This window comes from Somniosus microcephalus, unplaced genomic scaffold (assembly GCF_052327205.1).
Source record: "Somniosus microcephalus isolate GS21.2 unplaced genomic scaffold, FLI_Smic_1.0 scaffold54, whole genome shotgun sequence".
NCBI lineage: Eukaryota > Metazoa > Chordata > Chondrichthyes > Squaliformes > Somniosidae > Somniosus > Somniosus microcephalus.
Window position 1 is genome coordinate 102,124 of NW_028225241.1, and position 22,222 is coordinate 124,345.

General features: G+C 47.9%; 1 protein-coding gene across 1 annotated transcript; it reads right to left on the reverse strand.

Moving 5' to 3' along the window:
- Positions 1 to 20,571: 20,571 nt before the first annotated feature.
- On the reverse strand, positions 20,572 to 21,532 carry LOC147083631 (putative G protein-coupled receptor 139). Its single transcript, XM_085980154.1, has one exon. The coding sequence runs from the start codon at positions 21,419 to 21,421 to the stop codon at positions 20,597 to 20,599; it is 825 nt and encodes a 274-aa protein (XP_085836280.1). The 5' UTR covers positions 21,422 to 21,532; the 3' UTR covers positions 20,572 to 20,596.
- Positions 21,533 to 22,222: the final 690 nt, after the last annotated feature.

The window sequence follows — 22,222 nt, forward strand, 5'->3', positions numbered from 1 at the left end:
TGGGTGTATTGATTTCTTTGTGGGTTCAATGATGAGACATTTATGAAAGAGAATGAGTTTTAATCTAAAGTCTGTTCAACTCTTTATACAGCTTTTCAGGAGACACCCTGCTAGTGATGCATCTTAAATGAAACCGAAACCAAACATAACTGCCTTGCTTCTCTCGGTCACATGCCCTCTGCTGGTCAGGCACAAGCAATCAATACACGCAATCATGCTATTAAGGCATCATAATCGAACAGGCAAATACCATCTCTATTTGCTGATATCATTACAGTGGGGGTTGCTCATTTTTAGGTGTTTCCAAAATTTGGTGGCTGTTTTTTGTATAGTAATTATTAATGGATATTGGCCTAGTTACACACCTTTCTCTCTCGCTCCTAGTCTCTCTCTATCACAGCACAGAGTTACACACCTTTCTCGCTCCTAGTCTCTCTATCACAGCACAGAGTTACACACCTTTCTCTCTCGCTCCTAGTCTCTCCCTATCACAGCACAGAGTTACACACCTTTCTCTCTCGCTCCTAGTCTCTCTCTATCACAGCAGAGTTACACACCTTTCTCTCTCGCTCCTAGTCTCTCTCTATCACAGCACAGAGTTACACACCTTTCTCTCTCGCTCCTAGTCTCTCTCTATCACAGCACAGAGTTACACACCTTTCTCGCTCCTAGTCTCTCTATCACAGCACAGAGTTACACACCTTTCTCTCTCGCTCCTAGTCTCTCTCTATCACAGCACAGAGTTACACACCTTTCTGTAAAGTCTGTGGGTTGTGCAGTTAATAAATACACAGACTTCAGAAGTAACAAACAAAACAGGTCTTTACTATTCGAAGGTCCGGGCGAATCTGCCCAATAACTCCTGGCACAACACTTATATACTGGTGTGGTCACTATCGGTATTACAGTATACAGAAGCCAAACAAATAGTGCCACACCTAAAGTAGTTCCCTTAAAGGTGAACGGTTACATTCAATAGTTCCCTTAAAGATAGACGGGTACATACACTACACTTTCTCTCTCTCTCTCCTAGTCTCTCTCTATCACAGCACAGAGTTACACACCTTTCTCTCTCGCTCCTAGTCTCTCTCTATCACAGCACAGAGTTACACACCTTTCTGTCTTTCTCCTAGTCTCTCTCTATCACAGCACAGAGTTACACACCATTCTCTCTCGCTCCTAGTCTCTCTCTATCACAGCACAGAGTTACACACCTTTCTCTCTCGCTCCTAGTCTCTCTCTATCACAGCACAGAGTTATACACCTTTATCTCGCGCTCCTGGTCTCTCTCTATCACAGCAGAGTTACACACCTTTCTCTCTCGCTCCTAGTCTCTCTCTATCACAGCACAGAGTTACACACCTTTCTCTCTCGCTCCAAGTATCTCTCTATCACAGCACAGAGTTACACACCTTTCTCTCTCGCTCCTAGTCTGTCTCTATCACAGCACAGAGTTACACACCTTTCTCTCTCGCTCCTAGTCTCTTTCTATCACAGCACAGAGTTACACACTGTGATGAAATATGCCATTCATCAGGCACTCTGTATTCTCTGTGTTTTATTGTGCCTGTGACTGTGGCAAGCAGGGGAGTTTAGTTTCAGTTTCAGTTTCATTTCCTTACCTGTATTGTATTGTGTGTAGGGCTCCGCCCATACCTGGCCCCTACTTAAGCAGGCCCCAGCGTGTCTCACAGGCAGTACAGCAGATCTCTGGATGAGAGACACTTCTCCACTGTGTATTACTTTCTGAGTTAATAAACGCCTTGCTTTGCTCCGTTAACGTTGAGCCTCGGATTCATTGAGGCACATCAATTTTATTAACTCAATTTTCAACGCAATGGATCAACTCTTGAAACCCGAACATTTGGATTTGGACCCGCATGCTTCGGACGCATCGGCACGATTCAGACACTGGTTTAAGTGTATGGAATACTTCCTGGACAATTCCACAGCCAGCACAGATGCTACGGACGCTGAAATTATGAAACTCGGAATCCTGCGGAATTGTGTAAGCCAGCGGGTTTACACCCTCATCCAAGACGCCGACATGTACCCGGCCGCCTGCGACATCCTAAATGCACATTACCAGCAGCCTACGAACGAGGTGTACGCTAGGCATCTGCTCGCTACTCGCACACAGCGACCTGGGGAATCGCTGGAGGAGTTCCTAGTCACCCTGAAAACGCTTTGCAAAGACTGCAAGTGCCAAGATGTAAAAGCCGCAGTGTACACTGACGAGCTTGTTCGTGATGCCTTTATCACAGGCCTCAGCTCCACTTACATCCGGCAGAGACTACTGGAAAAAACAGGATTGGACCTGAAACAGGCTGTGGACACAGCGCGATCCCTGGATGTGGCCCAGAGAAACTCGGACGCCCACTCCTCAGCCCGCGCCGCCCACGCGTGCACCAAGGGCACCGCCATCTTGGAAGGCATCTTCCCCGCCCGGCAGCCCGACACCCCGCTCTCCCCCCCAGAAGCCCTACGACAGCCGCGATGCGTCGGGGCCCCAACTGCTACTTCTGCGGGCAGCCGAAGCACACCAGAAACCTGTGCCCGGCAAAAGGCACCACCTGCTTTAAGTGCAGTAAGAAGGGACACTTCGGGAAGGTGTGCAGAGGGAACCCCGCTGGAAAACCCGCCACGGCCGCGCGTGCGCCGTGGGAGCGGCCATCTTGGACGCCATCTTGCCTGACCTCGTGGGGTCCGCCATCTTGTGAGCAGACAGCGTGGACGCCATCTTGTCTCGATCAGGGCCCTACAGCGGCATCGGTCACAGTGGACCAGACCAGACCGCACACGCTATCCAAATCAATGGTGGACATTGAGGTAAACGGGTGCGGGGTTAAATGCTTAATTGACAGTGGAAGCACGGAGAGTTTTATCCACCCTGAACTAGCACAACAACTCTCTCTAACGGTGGTCCCTGCTCGGGGCACCATCTCTATGGCTGATAAAACCCAGACATCGACCATTATGGGTTACTGCGCGGTACAATTATCCGTTAACGGAACTGTATACGATAATTTTAAATTACTAATCATGAAGAGTCTATGTGCGAGCGTGATCTTGGGCCTGGATTTCCAGTGCCACCACCAAAGCATCACGCTGAATTACGGTGGGTCCCAGCCGCCCCTCACAGTGTGTGGTCTGGCTACGCTGAAGGTAAAGCCGCCCTCGCTATTCGCGAACCTTACTCCCAACTGCCGGCCAATAGCGACCAAAAGCAGGAGGTACAGCTGGGAGGACAGGCGGTTTATCGTGACCGAGGTGGACAGGCTGCTGAGGGAGTGCGTTATTGAACGCAGCACCAGCCCGTGGCGCGCCCAAATGGTGGTGGTGAGGGGTAGCGAGAAGAAACGGATGGTGATCGACTATAGCCAAACGATCAACATGTACACCCAACTAGACGCCTACTCGCTACCCCGCATATCAGAAATGGTGAACCAAATTGCCCAATACCGGGTGTTCTCCACCATCGACCTCAAGTCAGCATACCACCAGCTCCCTATCAGTCCAGAGGACCGCCCGTACACCCTTTGGGGTGACGAATGGGGTCTCGGTCTTCCAGAGGGAGATGGACCGCATGGTCGATGACCACCACTTGCAGGCAACCTTCCCCTACCTCGACAACGTCACCATCTGCGGTCACAACCAGCAGGATCACGACTCGAACCTCGAGAGGTTCCTGAAAACCGCACAAAAACTCAACCTCACTTACAACACCATGCGCCTCTGCATACTAGGCAGCGTGGTGGAGAATGGGGAAATCGGACCAGACCCCGAAAGATTGCGCCCCCTACGGGAGCTCCCCCTGCCCAACACTCCCAAAGCCCTGAAAAGGTGCCTGGGGTTAATTTCTTATTATGCCCAATGGGTCCCCAACTACTCCAACAATGCCCGCCCCCTCATGAAAGCATCCTCTTTTCCGCTCTCTGCTGAGGCCCACGCTGCCTTCAAAAGCATTAAGCGGGATATTGAACGGGCCACGCTACAGGCAGTGGATGAGAACACTCCCTTTCAAGTGGAAAGTGATGCATCTGACTTTGCCTTGGTGGCCACCCTCAACCAGGCGGGGCGGCCCGTAGCTTTCTTCTCGAGGACCCTCCAAGGGCCCGAGATCAGACACTCCTCCGTGGAAAAGGAGGCCCAAGCCATCGTGGAGGCAGTGTGCCACTGGCACCACTACCTCGCCAGCAAACGCTTCACCCTACTTACCGACCAGCGGTCGGTAGCGTTTATGTTTAATAATAAACAGAAGGGGAAGATTAAAAATGATAAGATTCTCAGGTGGCGGATCAAGCTCTCCACCTTCGAGTATGAAATCATTTACCGGCCAGGGGCCCTTAACGAATCCCCCGACGCCCTCTCACGAGGGATGTGTGCCAGCGCCACCGGGGATCGGCTACAGACCCTCCACAACGACCTCTGCCACCCAGGTGTCACACGGCTGTTCCACTTCATAAAGTCGCGCAATTTACCCTACTCGACTGAGGAAGTTCAGTCTCTGACCAGGAACTGCCGCACTTGCGCTGAGTGCAAGCCTCGGTTCTACCGCCCAGATAGAGCCCACTTAATCAAAGCTACACGGCCCCTTGAGCGGCTCAGCTTAGATTTCAAGGGCCCCCTCCCGTCAGTCGACCGCAATGTTTACTTCCTGAACATTGTGGATGAATACTCCCGTTTCCCATTCGCCTTCCCCTGCCCAGACATGACCAGTGCCACGGTCATTAAATGCCTCAACAGCATGTTCTGCCTGTTCGGTATGCCGAGCTACATCCATACGGATAGGGGGGCGTCCTTCATGAGTGAAGAGCTACGCCAGTACATGCTGTCCAGGGGGATCGCCACGAGCCGTACCACCAGCTACAACCCCCAGGGTAATGGCCAGGTGGAGCGAGAGAACGGGACAGTATGGAAAGCAGTCACTCTAGCTCTAAGGACCAAGGGCCTCCCCATCTCCCGCTGGCAGGAAGTCCTCCCAGATGTGCTCCATTCGATACGGTCGCTATTGTGTACTGCCCCTAATGCCACGCCTCATGAACGGATGTTTGTCTTTCCCCGGAAATCCACCTCAGGCATATCCATGCCTTCATGGCTCTCCACCGCAGGTCCGGTACTTGTACGAAGGCATGTGAGGGGCCACAAGAAGGACCCTCTCGAGGAGTCAGTGCACCTACTCCACGCCAACCCCCAATGCATGTATGTCCGGCACGCCGACGGAAGGGAGGACACCGTGTCCATAAAAGACGTCGCCCCAGCCGGTAATGACAACAACCACGACAACAACAGCAATCACAGCAACTCTTACCCACCCACTATCCTTTCATCGCCCCCGGAAGAACATTGACCAACGGCACCCCCGCCAACTACCCCTTCAACAACCCTGGCGGCGCCCCCGGCAGAGACCCAGGAGGCCACCGGGGACACCCAGCCGACACCCGCGGCAACACAACAGCTACGTCGGTCACAGAGGACTATCAAACCCCCGAACAGACTAAATCTGTAGAAGGGGTGAATGTGATGAAATATGCCATTCATCAGGCACTCTCTACTCTCTGTGTTTGATTGTGCCTGTGACTGTGGCAAGCAGAGGAGTTTAGTTCAATTTTCATTTCCTTACCTGTATTGTATTGTGTAGGGCTCCGCCCACACCTGGCCCCTACTTAAGCAGGCCCCAGCGTGTCTCACAGGCAGTACAGCAGATCTCTGCATGAGAGACACTTCTCCACTGTGTATTACTGTCTAAGTTAAAAAAAAGCTTTGCTTTGCTCCGTTATCGTTGAGTCTCGGATTCATTGAGGCACATCACACACCTTTCTCGCTCCTAGTCTCTCTCTATCACTGCACAGAGTTACACAATTTCTCGTTTCTGGTCTCTCTCTATCACTGCACATAGTTACACAACTTTCTCTCTCGCTCCTAATCTCTCTCTATCACTGCACAGGGTTACACACCTTTCTCTCTCGCTCCTAGTCTCTCTCTATCAAAGCACAGAGTTACATATCTTCTCTCTCACTCCTAGTCTCTCTCTATCACAGCACAGAGGTACACACCTTTCTCTCTCGCTCCTAGTCTCTCTCTATCACAGCACACAGTTACACACCTTTCTCTCTCGCTCCTAGTCTCTCTCTATCACAGCACGGAGTTACACACTTTTCTCTCTAGCTCCTAGTCTCTCTCTATCACAGCAGAGAGTTACACAACTTTCTCTCTCGCTCCTAGTCTCTCTCTATCACAGCAGAGTGTTACAAACCTTTCTCTCTCGCTCCTAGTCTCTCTATCACAGCACAGAGTTACACACCTTTCTCTCTCGCTCCTAGTCTCTCTCTATCACAGCACAGAGTTACACACCTTTCTCTCTCGCGCCTAGTCTCTCTCTATCACAGCACATAGTTACACACATTTCTCTCTCGCTACTAGTCTCTCTCTATCACAGCACAGAGTTACACACCTCTCTCTCTCTCGCTCCTCGTCTCTTTCTATCACAGCACAGAGTTACACACCTGTCTCTCTCGCTCCTAGTCTCTCTCTATCACAGCACAGAGTTACACACCTTTCTCTCGCTGCTAGTCTCTCAATCACAGCACAGAGTTGCACACATTTCTCTCTCGCTCCTAGTCTCTCTCTATCACTGCAGAGTCACACCCCTTTCTCTCACGCTCCTAGTCTCTCTCTATCACAGCACAGAATTACACACCTTTCTCTCTCGTTCCTGGTCTGTCTCTATCACTGCACAGAGTTACACACCTTTCTCTCTCGCTCCTAGTCTCTCTCTATCACTGCACAGAGTTACACACCTTTCTCTCTCGCTCCTAGTCTCTCTCTATCACAGCACATAGTTACACACATTTCTCTCTCGCTCCTAGTCTCTCTCTACCACAGCAGAGTTACACACCTCTCTCTCTCGCTCCTAGTCTCTCTCTATCACTGCACAGATTTACACACCTTTCTCTCTCGCTCCTAGTCTCTCTCTATCACAGCACAGAGATACAAACCTTTCTCTCTCGCTCCTAGTCTCTCTATTACAGCACAGAGTTACACACCTTTCTCTCTCGCTCCTAGTCTCTATCACAGCACAGAGTTACACACCTTTCTCTCTCGCTCCTGGTCTCTATCACTGCACAGAGTTACACACCTTTCTCTCTCTCACTCCTAGTCTCTCTCTATCACAGCACAGAGTTACACACCTGTCTGTCTCGCTCCTAGTCTCTCTCTATCACAGCACAGAGTTACACACCTTTCTCTCTCGCTCCTAGTCTCTCTCTATCACAGCACAGTGTTACACACCTTTCTCTCTCGCTCCGAGTCTCTCTCTATCACAGCACAGATTTACACACCTTTCTCTCTCGCTCCTGGTCTCTCTCTATCACAGCACAGAATTACACACCTTTCTCTCCCGCTCCTAGTCTCTCTCTATCACTGCACAAAGTTACACACCTTTCTCTCTCGCTCTTAGTCTCTCTCTATCACAGCACAGAGTTACATACCGTTCTCTCTCGCTACAATCTCTCTCTACCACAGCACAGAGTTACACACCTTTCTCTCTCTATCACTGCACAAAGTTACACACCTTTCTCTCTCGCTCATCGTCTCTCTCTATCACAGCACAGAGTTACACACCGTTCTCTCTCGCTCCAATCTCTCTCTACCACAGCACAGAGTTACACACCTTTCTCTCTCGCTCCTAGTCTCTCTCTATCACTGCACAGAATTACACACCTTTCTCTCTCGCTCCCTCTGCTGGTCTCTTTCTATCACAGCAGAGTTACACACCTTTCTCTCTCTCCCTCTGCTGGTGTCTCTCTATCACTGCACAGAGTTACACACCTTTCTCGCTCCTCGTCTCTGTCTATCACAGCACAGAGTTACACACATTTCTCTCTCGCTCCTAGACTCTCTCTATCACAGCACAGTTACACACCTATCTCTCTCGCTCCTAGTCTCTCTCTGTCACTGCACAGAGTTACACACCTTTCTCTCTCGCTCCTAGTCTCTTTCTATCACAGCACAGAGTTACACACCATTCTCTCTCGCTCCTATTCTCTCTCTATCACAGCACTAAGTTAGACACCTTTCTCTCTCGCTCCCTCTGCTGGTGTCTCTCTATCACTGCACAGAGTTACACACCTTTCTCTCTCACTCCCTCTGCTGGTGTCTCTCTATCACTGCACAGAGTTACACACCTTTCTCTCTCGCTCCATCTGCTGGTGTCTCTCTATCACTGCACAGAAACATAGAAACATAGAGATAGGAACAGGAGTAGGCCATTCGGCCCTTCGAGCCTGCTCCGCCATTCAATGAGATCATGGCTGATCTTCGTCTGAGATCATAGCTGATCTTACCAGTTCAGTACCCCGTCCCCGCCTTTTCTCCGCAACCCTTAATCCCCTTAGCCTTCAGAAATATATCCAATTCTCTCTTGAAAATATTTATTGAATTAGCCTTCACAGCCCTCTGTGGCAGGGAATTCCACAGGCTCACCACTCTTTGAGTGAAGAAATTCTTCCTCATCTCTGTTTTAAATGATTTGCCCGCTATTTTTAGACTGTGGCCCCTGGTTCTGTGCTCCCCGGCCATTGGAAACATTCTCTCTGAATTCAGCCTGTCCAGACCTGCCATAATTTTATATGTTTCGATGAGATCCCCTCTCAATCTTCTAAACTCCAGTGAGTACAAGCCCAAACTATTTAATCTCTCTTCGTAGGTCATTCCCACCATTCCAGGTATCAGCCTGGTGAATCGCCGTTGCACTCTTTCCATGGCAAGAACATCCTTCCGCAGATGGGGCGACCAAAACTGTACACAATACTCCAGATGCGGTCTCACCAGCACCTTGTACAGCTGTAGTAAGGTATCCCTATTCCTATACTCGAACCCCCTTGATATGAAGGCCAACATACCATTTGCCTTCTTAATCGCCTGTTGCACCTGCATGCTCTCCTTCAGTGACTGGTGCACAAGAACACCCAGGTCCCTCTGCACTTCCCCATCTCCCAATCTATTGCCATTTAGATAATAATCTACCCTCCTGTTTTTACCCCCAAAGTGGATAACCTCGCATTTATCCACATTATAGTGCATCTGCCACGTATCCGCCCATTCCCCCAACCTGTCCAAATCGCACTGTAGCCTCCTGACATCCTCATCAGAGCCCACCCCTCCTCCTAGTTTAGTGTCGTCAGCGAATTTGGAAATATTGCATCCAATTCCCTGATCCAGATCATTTATATATATTGTGAACAGCTGGGGTCCCAGGACAGATCCTTGCGGCACCCCGCTGGTCACTGCCTGCCACTCCGAAAACGAGCCGTTTATTCCAACTCTCTGTTTTCTATCCGCCAGCCAGTTCTCTATCCACGTTAATACTTTGCCCCCAATTCCATGAGCCTTAATTTTGCATGATAATCTTTTGTGTGGAACCTTATCGAAGGCTTTCTGGAAGTCAAGGTACACCACATCCACTGGCTCTCCCCCATCTATTTTACCAGTTACTTCCTCAAAAAATTCCAGCAGATTAGTCAAACACGATTTACCCTTTGTAAATCCATGTTGACTCTGTCCGATCCTTTCCCCATTTGTCAAGTGCTCCGCTATTTTATCCTTAATAATGGACTCTAGCATTTTGCCCACAACCGATGTAAGGCTTACTGGTCTATAATTCCCTGCTTTCTCTCTACCCCCCTTTTTAAATATTGGGGTAACATTAGCTACCCTCCAATCCACGGGTACTGTTCCCGAGTCAATGGAGTTCCGGAAGATGATCCTTAGAGCATCTGCTATCTCCAGGGCCACCTCCTTAAGTACCCTAGGATGTAGTTTATCAGGCCCCGGGGATTTGTCGGCCTTCAGTCCCCTCAACTTACCCAACACCATATCCCTAGAGATACTAATTTCTGTCAGCTCCTCCCTCTCATTAGTCCCTATGTTTGCCGATATTCCTGGGAGGTTATTTGTGTCCTCCTTTGTGAATACAGAACCAAAGTATGAGTTTAATTGGTCAGCCATTTCCTTATTCTCCATTATATATTCTCCCGAATCGGACTGCAAGGGACCGACTTGGGATTTTACCAGTCTTTTCCTCCTGATATACCGATAAAAGCTTTTGCAGTCTGTCTTTATGTTTGCTGCAAGTTTACTTTCGTATTCTATTTTCCGCTTCCTGATTAATCCCTTTGTCCTCTTTTGCTGTATCCTGTACTGCCCCCAATCTTCCGGTCTGGTGCTTTTTTTTGCCAGTTGATATGCCCTTTTTTTTGATTTTATGCTGTCCCTAATTTCCCTCGTTATCCACGGTTGAGTCACCTTTTTAGGTTTATTTTTATGCCAAACCGGTATAAACATGTTCTGGAATTCTTCCATTCTATCTTTGAATGCTTGCCATTGTCTATCCACTGTCAATCCCCCCAGAAACACCACCCAATCAATCTTACCCAATTCCCGTCTCATACCCTCGTAATTCCCTTTATTTAAGTTCTGGGCCTTAGTCTCTGATTCAATTTCCTCACTCTCCATCTCGACTGAGAGCTCGATCATATTATGATCGCTCTGACCCAAGGGGCCTCGTACAAGAAGATTGCTGATAAGTCCCTTCTCATTGCACAATACCCAGTCTAAAATGGCCTGATCTCGAGTCGGCTCCTCGACATATTGGTCCAGATAACCGTCCCGAAAACATTCCAGGAATTCCTCCTCCTCAGAATTTTTACTAATTTGGGTAGTCCAATCAATATGTAAATTAAAGTCACCCATGATGACAGCTGTGCTCTTATCGCACGCTTCTCTAATTTCCCTTTTTATGCCTTCCCTCACCTCCATATTACTATTTGGAGGCCTATATATCACACCCACTAACGTTTTCCTCCCCTTGCTATTTCTCATTTCTACCCATACAGATTCCGTTTCATCCGAGTTAATATCCTTCCTTTCCATTGCATTAATCCCCTCCTTTACCAGCAATGCTACCCCATCTCCCCTACCTTTTTTGCCGATCCTTCCTAAATATTGTATATCCCTGGATGTTAAGTTCCCAGCCTTGCCCACCCTGCAGCCACGTTTCTGTAATCCCAATCAAATCATACTTGTTTACCTCTATTTCCACAACTAATTCATCCACCTTGTTCCTAATGCTTCTAGCATTAAGATACAAAGCCTTCAGGCTTGCTTTTTTCACACTCTCATTTTGAATTAGTTTGGCCCTTTGTGTTTCTCTCCTTTGCTTATTGCTTCTCACCTTTCTACCATCTATTTCTGACTTCATATGACTTCCCTCTTTTCCACTACCTAGGTTCCCATCCCCCTGCCAAATTAGTTTAAATCCTCCCGAACCGCCCTAGAAAATATTACCCCGAGGACATCGGCTCCCTCACAGTTCAGGTGTAGACCGTCCCCTTGGTACAGGTCACTCCTCCCCAAGAACTGGTTCCAATGCCTCAAGAATTTAAATCCCTCTCCCTTGCACCACTGCTCAAGCCACGTATTTAGCTTATCTATCTTACTCTCTCTAAACTTATTAGCTCGTGGCACTGGTAGCAATCCAGAGATTACTACCTTTGAGGTCCTACTTTTCGTGTCTCTCTATCACTGCACAGAGTTACACACCTTTCCCACTCCTTGTCTCTCTCTATCACTGCACAGAGTTACACAACTTTCTCCCTCGCTCCTAGTCTCTCTCTATCACTGTACAGAGTTACACACCTTTCTCTCTCGCTCCTAGTCTCTCTCTATTACAGCACAGAGTTACACACCTTTCTCTCTCGTTGCTAGTCTCTATCACTGCACAGAGTTACACACCTTTCTCTCTCGCTCCTAGTCTCTCTCTATCACAGCACAGAGTTACAGACCTTTCTCTCTCGTTGCTAGTCTCTATCACTGCACAGAGTTACACACCTTTTTCTCTTCCTCCTAGTCTCTATCACTGCTCAGAGTGGTGTGGAGATGCCGGAGTTGAACTGGGGTGGACAAATGTAAGAAGTCACACAACACCAGGTTATAGTCCAACAGCTTTATTTGAAATCACAAGCTTTCGGAGCGCTGCTCCTTCTTCAGATGAAGTGGAGAAATGCATAAAGACACATCTGACATGATTCTCTGACTATATAAGTTGTGTCTTTATACATTTCTCCACTTCACCTGAAGAATGAGCAGCGCTCAAAGAGCTTGTGATTTCAAATAAAGCTGTTGGACTATAACCTGGTGTTGTGTGACTTCTTACAACTGCTCAGAGTTACACACCTTTCTCTCTCGCTCCTTGTCTCTCTCTATCACAGCACAGAGTTACACACCTTTCTCTCTCGCTCCTAGTCTCTCTCGATCACTGCATAGAGTTAAACACCTTTCTCTCTCGCTCCTAGTCTCTATCACTGCACAGAGTTACACACCTTTCTCTCTCGCTCCTTGTCTCTCTCTATCACAGCACAGAGTTACACACCTTTCTCTCTCGCTCCTAGTCTCTCTCTATCACTGCACAGAGTTACACACCTTTCTCTCTCGATCCTAGTCTCTGTCACAGCACAGAGATACAAACCTTTCTCTCTCGCTCCTAGTCTCTCTCTATCACAGCACAGAGTTACTCACATTTCTCTCTCGCTCCTAATCTCTCTCTATCACAGCACAGAGATACAATCCTTTCTCTCTCGCTCCTAGTCTCTATCACTGCACAGAGTTACACACCTTTCTCTCTCGCTCCTGGTCTCTCTCTGTCACTGCACAGAGTTACACACCTTTCTCTCTCACTCCTAGTCTCTCTCTATCACAGCACAGAATTACACACCTCTCTCTCTCGCTCCTAGCCTCTCTCGATCACAGCACAGATTTACATACCTTTCTCTCTCGCTCCTAGTCTCTCTCTATCACAGCACAAAGTTACACACCTGTCTCTCTCGCTCCTAGTCTCTCTCTATCACAGCACAGAGTTACACACATTTCTCTCTCACTCCTAGTCTCTCTCTATCACAGCACAGAGTTACACACCTTTCTCTCTCGCTCCTAGTCTCTCTATCACAGCACAGAGTTACAAACCTTTCTCTCTCGCTCTTGGTCTCTCTCTATCACAGCACAGAGATACACCCCTTTCTCTCTCGCTCCAAGTCTCTCTCTATCACAGCACAGAGTTACACACCTTTCACTCTCGCTCCTAGTCTCTCTATCACAGCACAGAATCACACACCTTTCTCTCCCGCTCCTAGTCTCTCTCTATCACAGCACAGTTACACATATTTCTCTCGCTCCTGGTTTCTCTCTATCACAGCACAGTGTTACACACCTTTATCTCTCTATCACTGCAAAGAGTTACACACCTTTCTCTCTCGATCCTAGTCTCTGTCACTGCACAGAGTTACACACCTTTCTCTCTCGCTCCTAGCCTCTCTCTATCACAGCACAGAGTTACACACCTTTCTCTCTCGCTCCTAGTCTCTCTCTATCACAGCACAGAGTTACACACCTTTCTCTCTCGCTCCTAGTCTCTCTCGATCACTGCACAGAGTTACACACCTTTCTCTCTCGCTCCTGGTCTCTCTCTATCACTGCATAGAGTTAAACACCTTTCTCTCTCGCTCCTAGTCTCTATCACTGCACAGAGTTACACACCTTTCTCTCTCGCTCCTAGTCTCTCTCTCTCACAGCACACAGTTACACACCTTCCTCTCTCACTCCTAGTCTCTCTCTATCACAGCACAGAGTTACACACCTTTCTCTTTCGCTCCTAGTCTCTCTCTATCACAGCACAGAGTTACACAACTTTCTCTCTCGCTCCTAGTCTCTCTCTATGACTGCACAGTTACACACCTTTCTCTCTCGCTCCTAGTCTCTATCACAGCACAGAGTCACACACATTTCTCTCTCGTTCCTAGTCTCTCTCTATCACAGCACAGAGTTACGCACCTTTATCTCTCTGTCACTGCAAAGAGTTACACACCTTTCTCTCTCGATCCTAGTATCTATCACAGCACAGAGTCACACACATTTCTCTCTCGTTCCTAGTCTCTCTCTATCACAGCACAGAGTTACGCACCTTTATCTCTCTGTCACTGCAAAGAGTTACACACCTTTCTCTCTCGATCCTAGTATCTATCACTGCACAAAGTTACACAACCTTCCCTCTCGCTCCTAGTCTCTCTCGATCAGTGCGCAGAGTTACACACCTTTCTCTCTCGCTCCTTGTCTCTCTCTATCAAAGCACAGAGTTACACACCTTTCTCTCTCGCTCCTAGTCTCTCTCTATCACTGCACAGAGTTACACACCTTTCTCTCTCGCTCCTAGTCTCTATCACTGCAGTTACACACCTTTCTCTCTCGCTCCTAGTCTCTCTCTTTCACAGCAGAGTTACACACCTTTCTCTCTCGCTACTAGTCTCTCTCTATCACAGCACAGAGTTACACACCTTTCTCTCTCGATCCTAGTCTCTCTCTATCACTGCACAGAGTTACACACCTTTCTCTCTCGCTCCTAGTCTCTCTCTATCACAGCACAGATTTACACACCTTTCTCTCTCACTCCTAGTCTCTCTCTATCACAGCACAGAGTTACACACTGTCTCTCTCGCTCCTAGTCTCTATCACAGCATAGAGTTACACACCTTTCTCTCTCGCTCCTAGTCTCTCTCGATCAGTGCGCAGAGTTACACACCTTTCTCTCTCGCTCCTTGTCTCTCTCTATCAAAGCACAGAGTTACACACCTTTCTCTCTCGCTCCTAGTCTCTATCACTGCACAGAGTTACACACCTTTCTCTCTCGCTCCTAGTCTCTCTCTTTCACAGCAGAGTTACACACCTTTCTCTCTCGCTACTAGTCTCTCTCTATCACAGCACAGAGTTACACACCTTTCTCTCTCGCTCCGAGTCTCTCTCTATCACTGCACAGAGTTACACACCTTTCTCTCTCGCTCCTAGTCTCTCTCTATCACAGCACAGTTACAAACCATTCACTCTCGCTCCTAGTCTCTCTCTATCACAGCACAGATTTACACACCTTTCTCTCTCACTCCTAGTCTCTTTCTATCACAGCACAGAGTTACACACCGTTCTCTCTCGCTTCTATTCTCTCTCTATCACAGCACAATGTTAAACACCTTTCTCTCTCGCTCCTAGTCTCTCTCTATCACAGCACAGAGTTACACACCTTTCTCTCTCGCTCCTAGTCTCTCTCTATCACAGCACAGAGTTACACACCTTTCTCTCTCGCTCCTAGTCTCTCTCTATCACAGCACAGTTACACACCTTTCTCTCTCGCTCCTAGTCTCTATCACAGCACAGAGTTACATGCCTTTCTCTCTCACTCCTAGTCCCTCTCGATCACAGCACAGAGTTACACACCTTTCTCTCTCGCTCCTAGTCTCTCTCTATCACAGCACAGAGATACAAAACTTTCTCTCTCGCTCCTAGTCTCTCTCTATCACAGCAGAGAGTTACACACCTTTCTCGCTCCTAGTCTCTCTCTATCACAGCACAGAGATACACACCTTTCTCTCTCGCTCCTGGTCTCTCTCGATCACAGCACGGAGTTACACACCTTTCTCTCTCGCTCCTCGTCTCTCTCTATCACTGCACAGAGTTACACACCTTTTTCTCTCCCTCCTAGTCTCTATCACTGCTCAGAATGGTGTGGAGAAGCCGGAGTTGGACTGGGGTGGACAAATGTAAGAAGTCACACAACACCAGGTTATAGTCCAACAGCTTTATTTGAAATCACAAGCTTTCGGAGCGCTGCTCCTTCTTCAGATGAAGTGGAGAAATGCATAAAGACACATCTGACATGATTCTCTGACTATATAAGCTGTGTCTTTATGCATTTCTCCACTTCACCTGAAGAATGAGCAGCGCTCAAAGAGCTTGTGATTTCAAATAAAGCTGTTGGACTATAACCTGGTGTTGTGTGACTTCTTACAACTGCTCAGAGTTACACACCTTTCTCTCTCGCTCCTTGTCTCTCTCTATCACAGCACAGAGTTACATACCTTTCTCTCTCGCTCCTAGTCTCTCTCTATCACAGCACAGAGTTACACACCTTTCTCTCTCGCTCCGAGTCTCTCTCGATCACTGCACAGAGTTACACACCTTTCTCTCTCGCTCCTAGTCTCTCTCGATCACTGCACAGAGTTACACACCTTTCTCTCTCGCTCCTAGTCTCTCTCTATCACTGCACAGAGTTACACACCTTTGTCTCTCGCTCCTTGTCTCTCTCTATCACAGCACAGAGTTACACACCTTTCTCTCTCGCTCCTAGTCTCTCTATCACAGCACAGAGTTACAAACCTTTCTCTCTCGCTCCTAGTCTCCCTCTATCACAGCACAGAGTTACACACATTTCTCTCTCGCTCCTGGTCTCTCTCTATCACTGCATAGAGTTAAACACCTTTCTCTCTCGCTCCTAGTCTCTACCACTGCACAGAGCTACACACCTATCTCTCTCGCTCCTAGTCTCTCTCTATCACTGCACAGCGTTACACACCTTTCTCTCTCGCTCCTAGTCTCTTTCACAGCACAGAGATACAGACCTTTCTCTCTCGCTCCTAGTCTCTCTCTATCACAGCACATAGTTACACACCTCTCTCTCTCGCTCCTAGTCTCTCTCTATCACTGCACAGATTTACACACCTTTCTCTCTCGCTCCTAGTCTCTCTCTATCACAGCACAGAGTTACTCACATTTCTCTCTCGCTCCTAATCTCTCTCTATCACAGCACAGAGATACAAACCTTTCTTTCTCGCTCCTAGTCACTCTATTACAGCACAGGGTTACACACCTTTCTCTCTCGCTCCTAGTCTCTATCACAGCACAGAGTTACACACCTTTCTCTCTCGCTCCTGGTCTCTCGCTATCACTGCACAGAGTTATACACCTTTCTCTCTCACTCCTAGTCTCTCTCTATCACAGCACAGAGTTACACACCTCTCTCTCTCGCTCCTAGTCTCTATCACTGCACAGAGCTACACACCTATCTCTCTCGCTCCTAGTCTCTCTCTATCACTGCACAGAGTTACACACCTTTCTCTCTCGCTCCTAGTCTCTGTCACAGCACAGAGATACAGACCTTTCTCTCTCGCTCCTAGTCTCTCTCTATCGCAGCACATAGTTACACACATTTCTCTCTCGCTCCTAGTCTCTCTCTATCACTGCAAAGATTTACACACCTTTCTCTCTCGCTCCTAGTCTCTCTCTATCACAGCACAGAGTTACTCACATTTCTCTCTCGCTCCTAATCTCTCTCTATCACAGCACAGAGATACAAACCTTTCTTTCTCGCTCCTAGTCTCCATCACAGCACAGAGTTACACACCTTTCTCTCTCGCTCCTGGTCTCTCTCTATCACTGCACAGAGTTACACACCTCTCTCTCTCGCTCCTAGCCTCTCTCTATCACAGCACAGATTTACACACCTTTCTCTCTCGCTCCTAGTCTCTCTCTATCACAGCACAGAGTTACACACCTGTCTCTCTCGCTCCTAGTCTCTCTCTATCACAGCAGAATGGTGCACACCTTTCTCTTGCTCCTAGTCTCTCTCAATCAATGCACAGAGCTACACACATTTCTCTCTCGCTCCTAGTCTCTCTCTATCACAACACAGAGTTACACACCTTTCAATCTCGCTCCTTGTCTCTCTCTATCACAGCACAGAGATACACCCCTTTCTCTCTCGCTCCAAGTCTCTCTCTATCACAGCACAGAGTTACACACCTTTCACTCTCGCTCCTAGTCTCTCTATCACAGCACAGAATTACACACCTTTCTCTCCCGCTCCTAGTCTCTCTCTATCACAGCACAGAGTTACACACCTTTCTCTCTCGATCCTAGTCTCTATCACTGCACAGACTTACAAACCTTTCTCTCTCGCTCCTAGTCTCTCTCTATCACAGCACAGAGTTACACACCTTCCTCTCTCGCTCCTAGTCTCTCTCTATCACTGCACAGAGTTACACACCTTTCTCTCTCGCTCCTTGTCTCTCTCTATCACAGCACAGAGTTACACACCTTTCTCTCTCGCTCCTAGTCTCTCTCTGTCACAGCACAGAGTTACACACCTTTCTCTCTCCCTCCTAGTCTCTCTCGATCACTGCACAGAGTTACACACCTTTCTCTCTCGCTCCCGGTCTCTCTCTATCACTGCATAGAGTTAAACACCTTTCTCTCTCGCTCCTAGTCTCTATCACTGCACAGAGTTACACACCTTTCTCTCTCGCTGCTAGTCTCTCTCTATCACAGCACAGAGTTACACACCTTTATCTCTCTGTCACTGCAAAGAGTTACACACCTTTCTCTCTCGATCCTAGTCTCTATCACTGCACAAAGTTACACAACCTTCTCTCTCACTCCTAGTCTCTCTCTATCACAGCACAGAGTTACACACCTTTCTCTCTCGCTCCTAGTCTCTCTCGATCAGTGCGCAGAGTTACACACCTTTCTCTCTCGCTCCTTGTCTCTCTCTATCACTGCACAGAGTTACACACCTTTCTCTCTAGCTCCTAGTCTCTATCACAGCAGAGAGATACACACCTTTCTCTCTCGCTCCTAGTCTCTATCACTGCACAGAGTTACACACCTTTCTCTCTCGCTCCTAGTCTCTCTCTTTCACAGCAGAGTTACACACCTTTCTCTCTCGCTCCTAGTCTCTCTCTATCACTGCACAGATTTACACACCTTTCTCTCTCGCTCCTAGTCTCTCTCTATCACAGCACAGATTTACACACCTTTCTCTCTCACTCCTAGTCTCTCTCTATCACAGCACAGAGTTACACACTGTCTCTCTCGCTCCTAGTCTCTATCACAGCAGAGAGATACACCCCTTTCTCTCTCGCTCCTAGGCTCTATCACTGCACAGAGTTACACACCTTTCCCTCTCGCTCCTAGTCTCTCTCTATCACAGCACAGTGTTACACACCTTTCTCTCTCGCTGCTAGTCTCTCTCTATCACAGCACAGAGTTACACACCTTTCTTTCTCGCTCCTAGTCTCTCTCTATCACAGCACAGAGAGATTAGCGTGTAAGATTAAGGCACATGGGATTGGGGGTAATGTATTGAGTTGAATAGAGAACTGGTTGGCAGACAGATAGCAAAGAGTTGGAATAAATGGGTCCATTTCCGAGTGGCAGGCAGTGACTAGTGGGGTACCGCAGGTGTTCATCCTTGGACCCCAGCTATTCACAATACATATTGATGATCTAGACAAGGGAACTAGATGTAATATCTCCAAATTTGCAGATGACACAAAGCTGCGTGGGCTTGTGTGCTTTGAGAAGGATGTTGAGAAACTCCAGGATGATTTGGACATGTTGGGTGATTGCGCAGAAACATGGCAAATGCAATATAACGTGGATAAATGTGAGGTTGTCCACTTTGGTGGTAAAAACAGGAAGGCAGATTATTATCTAAATGGCAATAGATTGGGAGAAGGGGAAGTGCAACGAGACCTGGGTGTCCTTGTGCACCAGTCGCTGAAGGTAAGCATGCAGGTGCAGCAGGCGGTTAAGAAGGCAAATGGTATGTTGGCCTTCGTAGCGAGAGGGACAAGGATGTCTTGCTGCAGTTGTACAGGGACTTGGTGAGACCACATCTTGAGTATTGTGTGCAGTTTTGTTTGCCTTATCTGAGGAAGGATGTTCTTGCCATGGAAGGAGTTCAGCGAAGATTCACCAGTTTGATACCTGGGATGGCAGGAATGACGTATGAGGAGAGATTGGGTCGATTGGACATGTTTAGAAGAATGAGAGGTGATCTCATTGAAACTTATAAAATTCTGACAGGAATGGACAGACTAGATGCAGGAAGGATGTTCCGATAGTCGGGGAGTCCAGAACCAGGGGACACAGTCTAAGGATAAAGGGTAGGCCATTTAGGACAGAAATGAGGAGGAATTTCTTCACCCAGAGAGTGGTGAACCTCTACCATAGAAGGGGGTGGAGGCCAGTTCATTAAATATATTCAAGAAGGTGTAGGATATATTTCTTAAGTCTAAAGGGATCAAAGAGTATGGGGAGAAAGCAGGGACCGGGTACTGAATTTGGATGATCAGCCTTCATCGCATTGAATGGTGGAGCAGACTCGATGGACCGAATGGCCTACTCCTGCTCCTATCTTCAATGTTTCAAGTCCCCGATCACCAACCCCATGGGAGGGCAGCATGGGTGAGAGCGGCTCACTACAATATCAACCCCAGTGAGCCCAGTGTAGACAGTGTGTGAGTGAGTTTGTGAATGACCCCGATCACGAGCCCCGTGGAGGCCTGAGGGCGTGTGGCTAACCACAATATCAGGACCAGGGAGCCCAGTGTAGACAGTGCGTGAGTGAGTGTATGAATGTCCCAGATCACTGGCCCCGAGGCCTGGGGGAGAGCGGCTCACCACAATATCTGACCCAGGGAGCCCAGTGTAGACAATGTGTGAGTGAGTGTGTGAATGTCTCCGATCACCGGCCCCATGGGACGGTGGCCTGCGTGAGCGTGGCTCACCACAATATCATCCCCAGGGAGCCCAGTGTAGGCAGGTTGTGAGTGAACATGTGAATATCCCCAATTACCGGCCCCGTGGCGGCCCGGGAGCGAGTGGCTCAGCAGAATATCAGACCCAGGGAGCTCTCAGGCTGCAAAGTCTCCGCTTCTTCTCATCCTTTAATGAATTTTACAAACCGAGTAAAGGGATATTTCCCCACATTCTTCAACTGCTCTCTGAACTTAGTCTGGGTCACGGCATAAATCCCAGTGTTTGTGCAGCAACTCAGCAGCTGCAGCCCGAATCCCACTTCCCTTACATAATATGGTAGATATACGGAGCCATACCCCAAATACCTCATCCGGTACCATATAAAATAAACCATAAACACTGCCCATAAAAGGATGAAATTGCCCGAGATAACAAATAGTAAAATGATCGATTTCCTGCGGCTCTCCATCTCTGGGTCTCTGGGACTCTCCCCACTGCTGGGACCCCGGAGTCTCCTGCGGGCTCTGCTGGCCACTAAAATGTGTCTGACCGTGACAGCATTGAGTAGCAGAATTAGAACAAATGGGACCCCCGGGGTGAGAACATAATGAAGGAACTCGATTACTGCCCAGATCCGAGATTGCAAAACACCCAGTGTTACAGCACAAAACCAGGGGAGATTCGCAAGGTAATATTGATCTGTGAACATAAAATACCAGAAAATGTTCTTTAAAGCGCTCAGCACAGTCACTGTTCCCAGAACCACAGTCGCCGTTTTCTCGGTGCAATATTTAGTTTTCAGCTTCTGCCAACAAATGGCCACAAATCGATCGAAGGTGAAAGTGATGGTGAACCAGACAGAACAGTCTGTGGCTGCATAAAGCAGAACGGCGTGGATATTACACACGGGGATGGACCGCACGAAATCAAAGTGTACCCAATAAACAATCGGAATGTGCCTCAATATCAGGTCCAATATAATGACCAGTAGATCCGCTGCTGCCATGGCCACCAAGTAGCGAGTGACACATTTGGAGAGACCGCACTTTCCCCGAGACAGGATCAAAATCGTCACTAGGTTCACTGTGAGCAAGGGAAATAACAGGGAAATTATACATCAGGCTGGGGAAAAAATTGCAATTTGATGGAATTCGGGGTGAAATATGCAATTCATTGGCGAAATTCAATGATATATTCTAATTCTTTTACATGTGGAGCTGAGTACAGGGTTCATTGTAAGAATAATCGGAATACATTGTGGAATCAATAAATGAAATGGGAATAAATATATCATTAAATTAAAAGATGTTTGATCAATGAGTGATTAAATGATCGATCTATATTTAGACAAGCAGACAAAAGCACCGTCCGAGGTATCAGGGACACAACGGAACAGAACCTCTCAGGATGCCTTCGTGCCCCGGGATCAGTCAGCATTTGGACCGGGGAAATTAACTTCTGTGCCCCTGTGTTAGGGAGGGGGGAAATCCCGCTTGTACTCCTGCTCCTGGTTAGAATATCCATTATATCTAGAACTGAAAATGAATGCAACAGCAAAACCCAGAAACTGCAACGATGGCAATAATTACAGTCAATTATATTTAAAATGTACGGGTGTAATAGGACAATGCTAAAATAATAAATACAAGTGCACTGCAGTTATAAAGATAACTGGGCTTTCAGAAGTGTTTTGAAAATTGAGTTTTCTTTATTGTTGAAACACATAAATTGTACATCATTGAAATGAATATTGGCCAAGTAACATTGCAAATAATGGACGCTGAATTACAGTAAATAGCTATCCATC

Bases quoted from the DNA above. Each gene is read 5' to 3' on its own strand.
- LOC147083631 (XM_085980154.1), bottom strand. From the start codon at position 21,421: ATGGCAGCAGCGGATCTACTGGTCATTATATTGGACCTGATATTGAGG.